At 37.0% G+C, this 15035-nt stretch overlaps 1 protein-coding gene and 1 non-coding gene across 6 annotated transcripts in view; one reads left to right on the forward strand and one right to left on the reverse strand.

Moving 5' to 3' along the window:
• Positions 1-483: 483 nt before the first annotated feature.
• Positions 484-593, forward strand: LOC129733507 (small nucleolar RNA SNORA5). The gene has a single exon (XR_008729583.1). It is a non-coding gene; the product is annotated as a small nucleolar RNA SNORA5 (small nucleolar RNA).
• Positions 594-733: 140 nt separating this feature from the next.
• LOC129730668 (serine/threonine-protein kinase Pak) overlaps positions 734-15035 on the reverse strand; it is an 82169-nt gene continuing 67867 nt past the window's right edge. For 2 of the 5 annotated variants that reach the window (XM_055690183.1, XM_055690188.1), the window contains 4 exons: positions 6626-6900; positions 3800-4933; positions 3505-3723; positions 734-3445 (listed from right to left, as the gene is read on the reverse strand). In XM_055690183.1, the coding sequence (XP_055546158.1) occupies positions 3362-3445; positions 3505-3723; positions 3800-4933; positions 6626-6900 (1712 nt within the window). In that variant the 3' untranslated portion in view covers positions 734-3361. The remainder of the gene's footprint in view (positions 3446-3504; positions 3724-3799; positions 4934-6625; positions 6901-15035) is intronic. The other 3 variants (XM_055690186.1, XM_055690187.1, XM_055690185.1) reach the window with 3 other exon arrangements.

A 15035-nucleotide genomic window follows, 5' to 3' on the forward strand; every position in this document is an offset into this window, starting at 1 on the left:
TTCTTACTTGTGTCCTAAATGGCGATGACGTTTCATTATTCCTCGGCAGTTTTGCCCGCACACAGTGGAATAAAGAAAATCACTATTAGGCATTGCTTTGCCTTTATGCTTAGAATTTGCTCAAAACGGATGCCTTGAAGAAAAACGTGCTTTTAAAAAACAGTATAACTTGTGCATCTTAAGACTTCTTTTGCTTCCGATAGCGTTTTTGTAAGAGAAGAATTATCTTAACTGCTAATTAGTTTTAATAAAATGCAAACCTAACTTTGAGTTTAAATCCAATTTTATGAACCTAAATTGATTTGTTTTATAAGGGAAAAAGAATAACAAACTTACATGTTTGTTTTTATAATCTGTTTTTACCGGTTAAGTCTACCCCGTTATGTAATTTCGGTTGCATGGTAAATTTTCTGTAATTCTGTCGCAAAGATATTCTTTTTTTTAAATCAAGACTAAAATGGCATGTACAAGCAACAATGCGCCTGCAATTATACTCTAAATTCGTTCACTACCTTGAGGTTGTGAAGTAACCAAGAAGATTGCTACAACAACACTGGAACTGACACGCGAGAAATAGTCAGTTCCAAAATTTACCTTGTCTTATGTTGGTTCCGTCAATCGACATAAGTCTATTATTCCATTAACCACCAAAAAAATAACACTTCCAAACGACTTACCTTAACATTATTTTTCTCCGGCATGAAAATTCGGAATTGGAAAAATGCTTGGGATAGATTATTTTATAAAAAGCTTCTCGTTTAGTTTCTTCTCTAAATTTCATTACTTTTTTTCATTCTAAACGTGTGTTTGATACATGGTTTGAGTTATTGTAGATTTTTCTGTTTTCAATTTGCATATAATTTATAATTACAATAAGTGTTGTCAAACTAAACCCAATAGTACACTTACCTTTTTACTTAAGATATTTTTTCTCTCTCTTTTTTTTACTGGTAAGTCTGCAGATTATACATATATATATATATTTAGCATTTCACACTATTTCCTAATATGTATATATAGGTATATACTTTCTCGGTTCATCGCAGTTTACGAGTGCGAATTGGTTTTGCGTCGGTAGCTTGTTAAATTTGTTTAAAGTTTACATTTTTACTTCTCTGCTTCCTGTCACTAATTATATTACGCATGCGTGTATGTACCATAAATACAGAATGTTAATAAATTGCAATCATTGATTAGATTTAGATTTAGGCGCTGATTTTGGTAGATGTAGAATTAATCCGCTCTGATGTTTGCTTATCCGCTGTACCGTACTGTTGCGTACCACTCAACCTCGTAGATATGCCGCTTTGATGATCTGTGACGGCTTGTTAGGCTCTCGATTCACTCGGCGCCAGGTACCAATGTTGGCATCGAATGACGCGATTTTTTGCGTAATTTTCAATTCGTTCACTGAGAGATAGAAAAAGAAAACTTGCTCTAGCTAGTAGCAGATAAGTTGTACGAATTTAACCATAAAACTAGAAACTAAACTGATTAACCTCTGCATTCGTCATCCTGCAGACTTCATTTTTAGAATACCACGATTTATAACGACTATCAATTTATTGACTTATTGGCGCACCGTGTTGGAATTGAGGGATTTGCTATTTGCCAATGACTGGGAGACAAGCACCTTAGGTAGATTTTAGCTCAAAAATTATGTTTCTTACATCAGGTAACCAAGCAAGCAATTGGTTGATAATTTTTAGAGCCGCTAAGAGCCGGTCTGAAAAATAAATTTTCCGGGGACACATGTTAAACACTTTGTTAGATGTAAATATGCAATTTTATTATTTTTTCAGTTTGGCTATGGCTTTTCAGTGATTTCCCAGGCAAACGATTCCTCTTTAATTTCTGTGCAACTCATACTATAAATTAACTGGAGAGCACAAGTAAATGCTATGGTTAAAAGTTTCATTGAGGACAGCGCAATATCTGTTCACGTGCAGTTTTGTGGGCTTCAGATTTAATTTTTTTTTTTTGGCTGCCTTATTTGATTAATTCTACGAATATTTGTAAATGCAGTATGAATAAAACTAGAAACTCATGCATGAGTATTTCTGAACAACGAAGTTTTAGTTGAGGTGAAAACGAGGATTAGCCTGAATTCAGTTTAAAAATTCATAACGGGACTAACGATGAGTTAAGCTAAATAAGCCTCCATATATTTGGATTTTTTTCAAGAAGCTTATCGTGTTAGAAAACGATGCGAAACTTATGCAACGTATTGCAACAGGTGTAAAAAGAAGTAAATCGTATTGTGTCCTGGCTTGACTTGTGATCTGTTGCATATTACCACAATAAAACGATCGATAAGCAATCGGTTAGTACGTAGCGGTGTTAGCAATAGTAACTAGATACTAGCGCAAAACTGTTAACATAAAGCAGAAGATTCAGTTCATTAGTGATTAATACTTAGACTTTTTTTTTTGTTTCTCAATCAAACAACGAAAACAGCAAATTTTTCGTCAATGCCTCTGAAACAAGCTCACATTTAAACAGTGGGTAAATTATCCAAACTATGTTTTGCTTGCTGATTGTGGCTTATAGTTTAATATTCTGCGGACACATACACTTGGTGCAGGCACTTCGCGTTTTTTGTTTGGTTTGTTATTTAATTAAGTTGAATTGCGTTTCTTGTTTTACTTTTTTTCTTCCATTTGCTGTATGTATTTGAGCGTACTTGAACTTGCTTCCCCTCGGCTGGCTGTACACACTATCTGGCTCCTTAACAAGTACTCAGTCTCTTGACCATCCTCGCATGCCGGAGGGATGACCAAAACTCAATGCAAAAACTGGTGGTTTTGCTGTTTACCTGATTCCTTAACGCCTGTATTCTATATTTACATTTCCTGCACAATTGTTTCACACCACAATTAACCGCACTGCTGAATGTTACTATGATTTTCACCGCTTGATTCCACCTCGATTTCTTTTCAAAAGTTCTCTAGCACTGCTTTCTCGCTCTCTCTGTTATTGTTCCGCATAGGAAGAACACACTTCCGTTGTAACAACTATCTTAGACTTTGCTTCTTAATTGTAACATGTTTTAAATATAGTACTTGCAATAGTTCATTAGTTATCTTACATGCCTAAAATTGGTTGACTTAATCGCTCGCGCTCGTTCTCATCGTAATATTCGCTCTACACTTTTCATTCTTTAAGCGACTTGCCCCTACGCGTACATTACGATCCACAAGAGTATTGACTTCTTGGGTCCACTCATATCTATACTGTTGCAGTAGCTCATATCACACGTATACACACGTTACATCCATACAACTCGATTTGAATTTTAGGAAACGATTGCTGCTTCCTTAACTTCGGGATCGCCATCCTTGGTGCTGGTGTTGGCCTCGTTTCAGTGTCCCTTGGTTGCTTCCTTAGCTGCCATAATCAGCGGTGTCAGGCTTGCCAGTGGCCGGGCAAGTTTCAGGAATGGGTGCTGCAAGATAGATTGTTTATTGGTTCTAACTTTTAAGAGCAGAATTGTAATCATATTACCCGCAGCAGCTCGAAAGCAGTGGCGCGCTGATCGACGTCCACTTCTAGGCACTGGTCGAGGAAATCCTGGAACACCGGGCTGAGTCGCTCTTTTTCCTTGATTTCCGGTTTACCGTGGGTGGCAATAAGATAAAGTGCCCGAAGTGGGTTTTCATTCAGGTAGGGCGGCTCACCTTCGATCATCTCGATTGCCATGATCCCGAGTGACCAGAGATCGACCTGTTGGTTAGTGTTGAGAAAAACGAAAGCAGGGAATTTAAATAAAATCATAAAAACATCGTGATATTGATCTCACCTTGGGTCCGTACTGCTTCCGTGTGACCACCTCCGGTGCCATCCAATACGGAGTGCCCACCATCGTCGTTCGCTTCGACTGCTCCGGGGAAATTTGCGCACAGAAGCCGAAATCGGTGAGCTTCACGCTGCCATCCAAACCGAGCAGAATGTTATCACTTTTGATGTCTCGATGGATCACCTGATTGCTGTGCAAGAACTCGAGTGCCTGCAGTACCTCGCGGCACACCGCCGCTATTTGACCCTCGTCCATGCAAGTCTCTGTCACAACGTCCGTCAGCGAGCCTCCCGGTAGATACTCCATCACTACCCACAGTTCTTCGGACACGAGATAGCTGTCCAAATAGTTGACCACGTTCGGATGTTTGTTCTCTCGCATCACCAGTATCTCGTTGATGATCAGCTCCTTCTTGGGCTGCTGGCTGAGGTTCATTTGCTTTATGGCTACCTCCATACCAGTTGAGCTTTCGATGGCCGTATACACGGTTCCCGATGCACCTTGACCGATCTTTTCCATCTTGTTATACTTCCGCTTCGGATCCCCCACGCTGACAATAGTTCGCAGTTTCTCCAGAATTTCCTCGTCGGACATTTTCTTCTTCTTAAGGTTAGCGCGTTGCTGTGTGCTGGGCTCATTGTTCGCCGTAGGTGTCGTGGTGGTCACTCCAACCCCTCCTCCTGCTGGCGGCACTGCCGTCGTGCTGGTCGTCGTTGTGCCTGTTGGTGTCGCTGTTGGTGAGGATGGATGACATGTTGTAGATGTAGTAGTTGGGGTTGTTGTCGTAGTTGCTGTTATCGTTGGAGTCGATATGGTAGTCGGAGAGACCGTTGTCGTGGCCGTTTCCGTTATTAGTGAGTCGGTTCTATTGCTAGTTGTTGTTACTACTGTTAGTATTGTATTATCTTCGTTACCTTGCTGTGGCTGATTGTTGGCGTTATTTAGATTGCAGGCGGAGACCGGCGTTTGGGCCTGTGCTGCCGTCGTCGAGTTCGTGTTCACCGTCGATGTGAGAATCGTCGTCGAGTTCTTGTTCTTGTCGTACGTGGGACTGCGGACGCCGGTCGTCGCGTTACTGCTGAGATGCGGAGGTATTGGCGGTGAGATCGGCGTCGGTTCATCGATAGGCCTCGTGTACTAAGATTGAGAGAAAGATAATGTTATCAATTCGATTTAAAAGTAATGGTTGTTTAATCTCTTTTAGAACATGTTCGAGTTTCGTCTTGTGCTAGCCTTCTCGTTGTTTAAGAGAAACATAAAAATTACGCCGTAGTTTTTATGAACATGAGATATAAAACAAAAAATAAAAAGCTAGAAATTATTCGATGAAAGACGCACTAAAATATGTCATAGCTTTTCGGTAACGACAATTTTTGTAAACAGAAAATTGTTGATAAATTGCATAGCAACCATCCGCAATTTTTTCACGAAAATAGTAAAGCCCAATCGTCGTGTGTTCCATGACTCGCACACTATTTACATTACCTATCTCAACAACTTTACACTGTTAATTTCAGTCTTCTCACAAAATTAGTTACGAATAACGTATTGAAGGGATCTCAAAATCTACACAGAACACTTGCGCTCTCTTTGCGTACAAACTTCATACGTACCAGCAGCAGTAACGATAACCGGTCGATCAAACTGGACACATGGCGGTGCAGGGCATTAGTGACGGTAAATATTTCCTGAAACATTAGTCCGATTTCGCAAAACAAATAACCTGAGCTAGAAACACACCTCTAACATCTTCAAATGCCTATTCAATACTAACCATCGCAGTACGAAGCGAAAGGGTCACCCGAATTCCTCCTAAGGGAATTAAGAACCTCCAACAAATCTTTAGTTGTTTTGGTTTTTCTCTTTCCACAGCACCTTTTTCGTAACCTTTAGAAGGTGCCCATGTGCAAATGACAAAGGGCAAGGCCGTGGGAAGAGTGAAGGAAATTACAGAAAAGTGCAGCAACAACAAAAAAAAGTTCTCAGTGTCTACGGTTGTTATTAATACATTTCGAAGCCAAGGCAAAACAAATCAGGTAAAGAATGTTACAAAATTTCTTACAAGAAACGGAAGTGCGTGCATTGTGGGCAACAGGAACCCCCGACCGGGGCAGACCCTTGCGAGCGCGGCAGGGACAAAACCAGAATAGAAGTGGGAACCGAAACGATTAGAGAAGAAAATCGTGGAATGAAAGAATGCTCTCTCGCCACTGTGACTGTGCCGGTATGCATGTCCATTACGTGCCAGTTACGGAGTTTCATTTTTGGGTGAGTTCTACTTTCTGTACAAAGAAACAAAGCTACGAAATGCACGAATTGCATTATCTGAACTAACCAAATAATCTGTGGTATTTTTTTTATGGAAAATCTACTTAACATTTTCAAAAAACATGTCATAGGAAGCTCAGACTTCTCAGATAACATCTATCTAAGTAAGTATTTTACATCACCCTGAACGTTCACCCAATTGCAGGCTGGCAGAGTACTGCTTAGAATCAATTAGTTAAACAATAAAGATATAAAATGGCTAGGAAGCAAACAAACAAATCTCTATTTCCGAACGATGACCCCAGACTGGCTGTAAAACTGTTCGATTTATGCTAGTTTTCGACATTCCGCTCAATTAGCAGCCACCGGGGTTCAAGCAGCCGGAGAGGTAAAAGAACCGACGGGAAAAAGGTCGCCTGAAAGATTTTATTTTTTCATAGTCCGTTTTGTAGAATTTCATGGACAATTGCAATCGATTGTGAACTTCAAACGATGACTGACCGATGATGATGAGTATGCGAAGATAGGGGGGAACGGAAATAACGGACTCTCGATACTCACGATTGACTTGGTCCTCTCGGGTCGGCTGGCGATCGGCGGCGGGATGCCATTGCCACTGATGCTACCACCGCTGCTGAGGGCTCCGAGTTCGTCGCTGTCGTGGTCGCCGGTCGAGTTGTGGTGCGACGACAGTGGCCCTAAGCTGTAGGCCTGCGAGTGGGAACTGGAGAGGTGTACCTGATTGACGCCACCGGGGCCGTGCGATTCCGAGTCCGTCGGTGTGCTGCTCGGGCTACTGCTGCTGACTCGGCTCAGCGAGGAACCTATGGACGATGCTAGAGTTGAGCATTAATATTGCACTTGCTGTGTGTCGTTTTGAGTGTTAAAATAGAAATAAACAACAATTGATAGACGTCATGGCACTGCAAGCCACTGTTATATGGTAAATTGACAATAAGGCTATAAAGATAAAGAAGTAATTCAAATCTGCAGTTGCATGAAAAAAATATTGATTAAGCCTATTTTATTTATCCTCAATTTTAAAATGTCAGCTCTTGTGAAGATCAAAGTGAATCGACGCGGTTTTTTTCCTGATCAAATCAGGGAGAAACTAAAAAATAATGCCTCTGAAAGCTTCTGAAGCCTTCCTCAAAAGATCTTGAAGTGGCCATCAGGAGAACTTTCCACAACAGGAGCCAAGGATACTGAATGTTCAACGAATTTTTCTAACTATTTCCAAGTCGAGTGATACTAGACAGATGAATATGATCGGTAAAGGATACAAAAAAAGGATTGAATGAAAAGGATCTGGATCGCATTACAACTGGTAGGAGCGTTCTTTTTTAGTTTAGTATTTCACTTAGTTTATTGTTTGAATTCCTGCAGATCTGTATCGCGTAGTTTGTAGAACTTATTAATACCGACATTCAGATAGGTAAATAACAAATTGAACAAATTTTTCCTAAAATACCGGGTACCGCAAATCAAGCTAACTTGACCAAAATCATCAGTTTAGTATTCGGCTTTGCTTTTACATATATTCAGGGCCAGGCAACAGATTCAGATTCATCGTACGGTTCGAGACATCCGCGCGCGAAATTCGCGACCGCATTACCTGCCACGGCCTGATATTATTTTACCTAATCTTACTCAAACAAAAATCGATTTTTATCGCGCAATAGGCTTCTTTTTTTTAATTTTTATTTCGGGTAATATCATTCACTAAAAGTGACCAGAGCTGTGCCCTTTCGTATTAATACAATTCCTATACTGTGATATTTATTATTACAAAAGTTCACATCAATGGACAACGTAATCCTAATTCCCTAACAAAAAAAAAAAAAAATCCTGTGATACTCGTAGAGGTGCAGTGGTCCCAGCGGTCTCTGAACCAAACGAGTATCATCATCCCTTTCTTTTCCAAGTAGTATCGCATTTTGGGCGTGGCCGGTGTCGTTATTAGTCAGTGGTAAAAGTGTTGTGAACCAGTGAAAATTGCACAATGAGAATGTAATGCTAGTCCCAAGCACCATTCGTCTGGTTCATTTTGTAATTTTGTTGATTCGACCAATCACGGAGTGCAACTATGGGCAGTAGGCAGGCTATGCCAAGCTAACTTTAAAATGTCAGCTCTTGTAAATCAAGCCAGCTTTGCTAAATTTTTTATTGCTATAGTAATTATTTGTTGTGCTGTATGCGACCTCAAACGCAATCGCACTGTCGTTAGAAAATTATGAATAATTTTCAATTTTAAATAATAAAATATTTAAATTATAATATTAAAATTAAATTAAAATTAAAACTAAATCACTAACTATAAAATCTTTAGCTGCTTGATTGAATTGAACCGGATTTCCATTACATTATTAATAAATGCGGTTTTGAAAAATTTCACAATGATAAAAGAAAAATGTTCCATGACTGTAACATTAACTAAGAAAGTTACAACAAACTTGAGAAATAAGACGTAATAATCGAGAAACGTAAAATTGTAAGGTAATTTAAATTCCTGTGAATCTCTGAAGACTTTGCGCACTTCCGAGTTGACTGAGGGTACCACAATTCACAGTAACGGTTAGTAAGTTTCATAGTTGTTTTTTTTCGATAATAAGTCATTTTATGAGATCAATTGTTGGTGTTGACTGATTTAAAAGACATCCCAAAATGTAACTGGTGAATAAAATTTAAAAGATATATCCCAAAATGTAACTGGTGAATCTATATCAGAAAAAATAGTGACTTCGGCAAAGTAATAGGCAATAAAACTGCGACTCTAAAAATATATACACTACAGAGAAAATCTGTGAAAAATTTTACAAATTGTCACAAAATATTAAATATCTCAAAACTATTTGGAAATTTTTTTTTTTATTTGACCCAAAATGGTTTGTTTGATTTATGTCATGTCTTCAGCAAAGTTGTAGATAGTACTTATTTGTTTTGAAAAAATATACACCGTAAGAAAAAAAACGGTACGTAAGTGTCCACGCTTGTCCTCGGAAGGGGAGAGGAGGGGGAGGGGGGAGGTAATGATAATGTCCACATGGACATAAAAAAGGCAAAGCAAAGCCTTGGTGCTATATTCCGATTTGGAACTCGACCTTCTGTTTATTATACACAGACTTCGCAGTCGACTGTTAAGTGTACAGGACAATTGCGGAGCTAGCGCTACGATCCTACTGACACAAACAGTCGACGACTGCCTTGTTAGGCCAGCATCGTACCTCGAGACCAGCTGGGAGGGTTGGACACCTTTTTTTCAAAAATAGGGAAACTACCAAAAAATATACCTAGGCTTATCATAGAAACTCTTCAGATTTTCTGGTTTTTAGAGTCGTTATTCGCTATATTTGATTTAAATTTGAGATCAATTCGAGATCATTTTATTTGTGCCCTCTTCTTTTTTTGGGAAAGATTCTCAAGAATTTCGTCTTTTTAGGCTAATTTAAAATTATTTTTCATAAACATTGTTCAACTCTTTGAAGCACTTCCAATTAGGCTGTGAGCTAAGTTTGGATTAAGTTTTGTCACTAATCTCATCCGTTTTTGGAACCACTTTTAGCTGGATTTGGAACTAATTCCTGCTTTGGTCCTTTTTTATTTAAGCGGTTATCCTTTTTGTTCGAGAAAAAAGAGCAAAGTTTGGAATTTTTTGAAGCGTGTAGCACTTTTTTTATTGCATAAAAATAGTAACTTTCTGAAAGTTCAGTTAATCAACAAAAAAAAATAACTCGTTTGTTAATAAGAAATATCGATTATTTGTGGAGTAATGGCCGCTTCCCCGAAACGTTGTTTTTTTGCAGAGGTTTGCGGTGTTTACGATAGATACCCAGCAGATCAACTAAAATCGAAAAACTTATATTATTGCATTAGTTTAGAAGTGTGCCGGGTATCTGAACGATATTTTGTATTAGTATTTTGTTAAGTGCAAACGGGATTTTTTTCCCGAAGAAATTTTGAGCACTAAAAATTGCATAGAACTTTTTTTCCGACAAAGTTAAACTTCGTGTTTTAAAAAACGATCGTTCAACGACCGGGGAATTTAATAACGAACATTAAAAAAAAAGATGAAGAAAATCGGTTAAGTAGTTTTATCGCAATCGTCATCAGTCAATCAGTCATTTTTTTTTTTTTGATAAACACCATTCTGAGATAAACGCGTATAAAGTTTCAAGTTTAGCTTATGCGGCCGTGAAGAGGCGCGCTTCAAATCGCTCTATCTTTCTCCCTATTGCTCAGATCTTTATTAAAATTTGTGAAAATGTTCTCAAGAAGTTGTACTTCAAGATAATGCAATAAAAAATTTTCGTTTTTTTTAATTTAAAAAGGGATATAACCCCTTTAAAGCATCCTTCAACCATCAGGCTGAGTTTAAATAATTCTCTTTTTGACCTATTCCCCTAATTAGCATTTTACCTACTTTAATAATTTGAACCAAATTTGAGATCATTTTCATTTTTGGTTTCAACAGAAATATTTTTTTTTTGGGCTAAATTTGGAGCTTTGTTTTTGTTTAGAAAAGGTTTGAATGGTTTCACGTAAAGGTTTTTGGTTTCACGTAAAGTTATATTTATAATTATTTTGTGTCGACATCTCCTGGATTTTAAGTAAGCTTTTCAACATAAACGTTTGTATGGTTTCTTCCTACTTTAAACGTTTCAAAGTTTTTTGAGGTAAATTTGGGATAAATTTTTGATAGTAGATTTTGGCCATTTCCTGATGCTTGATATTTTGGGTTTTCTTGTTTTCCTGTGAACTTGTTGAACTTTCCGCCATACTAGACTTACCGTTAATTTTTTTTTGTTTTTGATTTTTTTTATTATTTATTTTATTTTTTGTTTTGCTAGAAGTCATTTTAAAAAAGATTTTGGAGTCTATTGTGTTGATTTTCTTCGCGTTTAGAAGTGTTCTCAATCATTCAAAGCATAACTTGTGATTATATTTCTTTTCGTTTCTTCTAGACTATAAAGGCGTTTCAAGTATCTGGATTTCCTTGCTGGTTTGACAAGAAGTTTTTATTTCTTTTGAATCAACCAACCCGAGATCAACATTTCAGCACTTTAATCAAAAAAAAAAAATTATCAAAAATTTTTAGCATCACTGGAAATTATTTTAGTTTTTAGTCTCTTGCAACTTTGAAATCATTTACAGTTAAAATTTTTTCTTCTTTTTTCTGATTTTTTTTATATGTTTCTGAGCCTTTCAAAACATTGATGGGATTCTTTCCTTTTACGGCTTTTCTGGTCTGGAGGGTTTTAAGCTGAATCAGAATTTATTTTCGTTATTCAACACGTTTTGCCTTTCTCCTAGAAAGGTATAGCAATCACTGAAAAAACCAAAGGTATAAAAGTGGTCCCAATGGCCGAATGGCATATACCACTCGACCCCTTTCGACGAACTGAGCATTTTCTGTATGTATGTATGTGTGTGTGTATGTGCAACTTTTTTTCTCACTCACTTTTCTCAGAGATGGCTGGACCGATTTTCATAGAATTAATTGCAAATGAAAGGTCTAGTTGCACCATAGATTGCTATTGAATTTCATTGTAATCGGATTTTTAGTTTAGAGGTTATGTATCAAAATGTAAAAATCACGAAATATCTCCAGAACCCTTAACTTTTAAATTTATGATTGAACATATAGTTCAAAAGTTATGTAAAGAAAAGTTATCCTGAGATTGTTTAAACTCACTCATTTTTCTCAGAGATGGCTGAACCGATTTTCACAAAATTAGTGTCAAATGAAAGGTCTAGTTGCCCCATAGGTTGCTATTGAATTTCATTGCAATCTGATTGTAACTTTGTCCGTTGTTCTTAAAAATGTGAAATCACATAATGAAAGTAAAAATATTGACTTTCTCCTAACGATCACTGGCTAATTAAAAGGTAGAAAAGCGATCCAAATGGCCGAATGTTATATACTAATCGACTCAGTTCGACGAATCAAGCATTTTCTGCATATTTGCATGTATCAGTGTATATGTTTGTGTGTGGGTGTGTACGTGTGTATGTGCACCTTTTTTTCGCACTCACTTTTCTCAGAGATGGTCTGACCGATTCTTTCTATCTTGGTGTCAAATTAAGGGTCTATTTGCCACTTAGGTTGCTATTGAATTTCATTGTAATCAAACTTCTAGTTTTGGCGCTGCGTCAGAATGTGAAAAACGCTCTTATATCTCAGAAGCTATGAACATAGTTGAATCAAAATTAATGGGCTTTTAAACCCTTAAACAATGAGTTTCATAATGTTTAAACATGTGGTTTGAAAGTTATAGAAAGAAACGTAACCCGCAGGCTGTTTAAAACTATAGCTACGATCAAAATATGTGGCCTCAACATCATTTAAATTTGATATTGTACTATTTCAATGTTTGCGGCCTTGCTCGGGATTGAAGTTGAAATTAAAAGTCATTTCTATCATTTCACTTTTTACCTTTCTTCTAGAAAGATATAGCAATCACTGCAAAAACTAAAGCTATAAAAGTGCTCAAAAGGGCCGAATGTCGTATATCATTCGACTCAGTTCGACGAGCTGAGCATTTTCTGCATGTGTGTGTGTATGTGTATGTGTGTGTGTAACGCTCTTCCAATCTCACTCGATTTTCTCAGAGATGGCTGAACCTATTTAAATGAAATTAATTGCAATTGAAAGGTCTAGTTGCCCTATAAGACCCTATTGAATTTTATTGTAATCTGATTTCTAGTTTAGAGGTTATGTATCAAAATGTAAAAATCACGAAACATCAATATCTCAGAAACTACACAACCGATTTGAACAAAATTGGTTTCAAATGAACGGGCGACCTAAAAAACCTTTAACTTTCGAATTTTATGAAGATTGAACTTGTGGTTCATAAGTTATGGAAAGAAACGTGTTTTGGAGACTATTTCATCTCACTCATGTTTCTCAGAGATGGCTGGACCGATTCTCATAAAATCAGTGTCATATGGAAGGTCTTGTTGCCCCATAAGACACTAATTTTTTTTTTGCATACGGGTTATTACTCTGCCTGTTATGTTTAAAAATGTGAAATCCAGCTATGAAAAGAAACATATTCCGAAGACTACTTGGACTCACTAACTTTTCTCAGAGATGGTTGACCCGATTTCCACAGAATTAGTATCAAATGAAAGGTCTAGCGTCTCCCAGCTGGTCTTGAGTACGATGCTGGCCTAACAAGCCAGCCGTCGTAGGTTCGAGTCTCGTCTCGGGAGAGACTGTTAGTGTCAGTAGGATCGTAGCGCTAGCCCCGCAATTGTCCTGTACACTTAACAGTTGGCTGTGAAGTCTGTGTATAATAAACAGAAGGTCGAGTTCCGATACGGAATGTAGCACCAAGGCTTTGCTTTTGCTTTGAAAGGTCTAGCTGCCTCATAACACCCTATTGAATTTTGTTGTAATCGGACTGTAACTTCGTCTCTAATGTATCGAAATGTGAAAATCACGAAACTTCATTATCTTAGAAACTACACAACCGATTTGAAAAATATTGATTCCAGATGAACGGGCTAGTTAAGGGTTAACTGATGAATTATGAATTATGAAGACTAGTCAACACTATACCTGCTTTGATCAATATGGCCTCAACATGATTTAAATGTGGTATCGTACTATCTGAACGTTCCCGGTATCGCTCGTGATTAAATTGTTCGAAATTAAGAGTCATTTCTTTTATTTCGCTATTTCTTAAGCACTAACATTACGTCAAATTTCATATTTTATACTTTAATAACAACATCAATATTTCAAAACTCAAACAGTGAATATACCTTTATTGGATTTAAGCATTCATGTAAATCTATTTTTACAAATAATAAGTTTGAATGAGAAAGGCTGAGTCTGACCGCTAGGTGGATTAATTTGGGTTTTTATGTTCATTTAGGCCGTTACAAATTTTATTTTCATTTTATGTCACCCCCCCCCCCCCCCTTCAAAAAAAAAAAGCTCGAACCTTTTTGTTGATTTCATTGGTTTTCTGACAGCATAAATGCTTAATTTAGCAACAAACAAGTCATGTGACAGCGAGAGTGTCGTCGAAAGGCAAGCGAAATAAACTCTTATAATAATAAAGTGTTATTTTTCAACATTTATTTGAGTGCAAGTTACAAACGTCATAACTTGCACACAAACTTTGATCAAAGATATTTCTTTTTTTCGTCTCGGTGTTATTTATTTTTTGCCACCCCCTTTGCTAACTTACTAAACCTTACTAAACAAACCACAGAGACAAACGTTTTTCTTTTTTTTTTGTAAAAAATGACCACGTGGGCAAAAAAGGAGGAGGCGCTTGAAGGTGTGTTTTTTAGTGTCCACGAGGAGGGAGGGAAGGATTTTTCTGTCCATGTGGAATGTGGACGGACGCTAACTCGATGTTCCGTGTTTTGAGCTGACAAATCAAACTCTGGGATAATCCCCTGCACCAAGCGCTATTCATCCAATTTCTTAATATATTTACTATTAAAATCATATTGCTTCATAGAAATTTGATTATTCACGTAAATGTTGAAATTGAAAAAAATCTTTGAAAGTTAACTTTTAAGTAATAATTCATCTTACATTTCTCCATCTAGAAATTTTCATCAAAAGTTTGGGAATAATGTCAAATTGTAATAAAAAGTAATTCTTAAATCAAATTCAAAATAACTTGAAAACGGATGCATTTACGAAGTTAGTTATTATAAGCTTTGAAATATGAAATGGCTTTTTTAATTGTTTCAAATAATTGGAACATACAAGTTTCTTAAAAAAAACAACTTTTTTTTTGTAAATTAAAATTTCGTATTCATTAAGAACTTTTTTTTGGGGAAAAATGTTTTCATTATGTAGGTATATTTTTTATAACGCATCATCAGTTCTTGAATCCGAAAATTTTTCATCTATTTATGATATATACTCAATTTGCTTAGCCAAACACGTGTGCAAAGTTTCATTCAAATCAAAAATGATCGATTAAATTTTTGCGAATATCCA

Source organism: Wyeomyia smithii, chromosome 3, assembly GCF_029784165.1.
Source record: "Wyeomyia smithii strain HCP4-BCI-WySm-NY-G18 chromosome 3, ASM2978416v1, whole genome shotgun sequence".
Lineage (NCBI taxonomy): Eukaryota > Metazoa > Arthropoda > Insecta > Diptera > Culicidae > Wyeomyia > Wyeomyia smithii.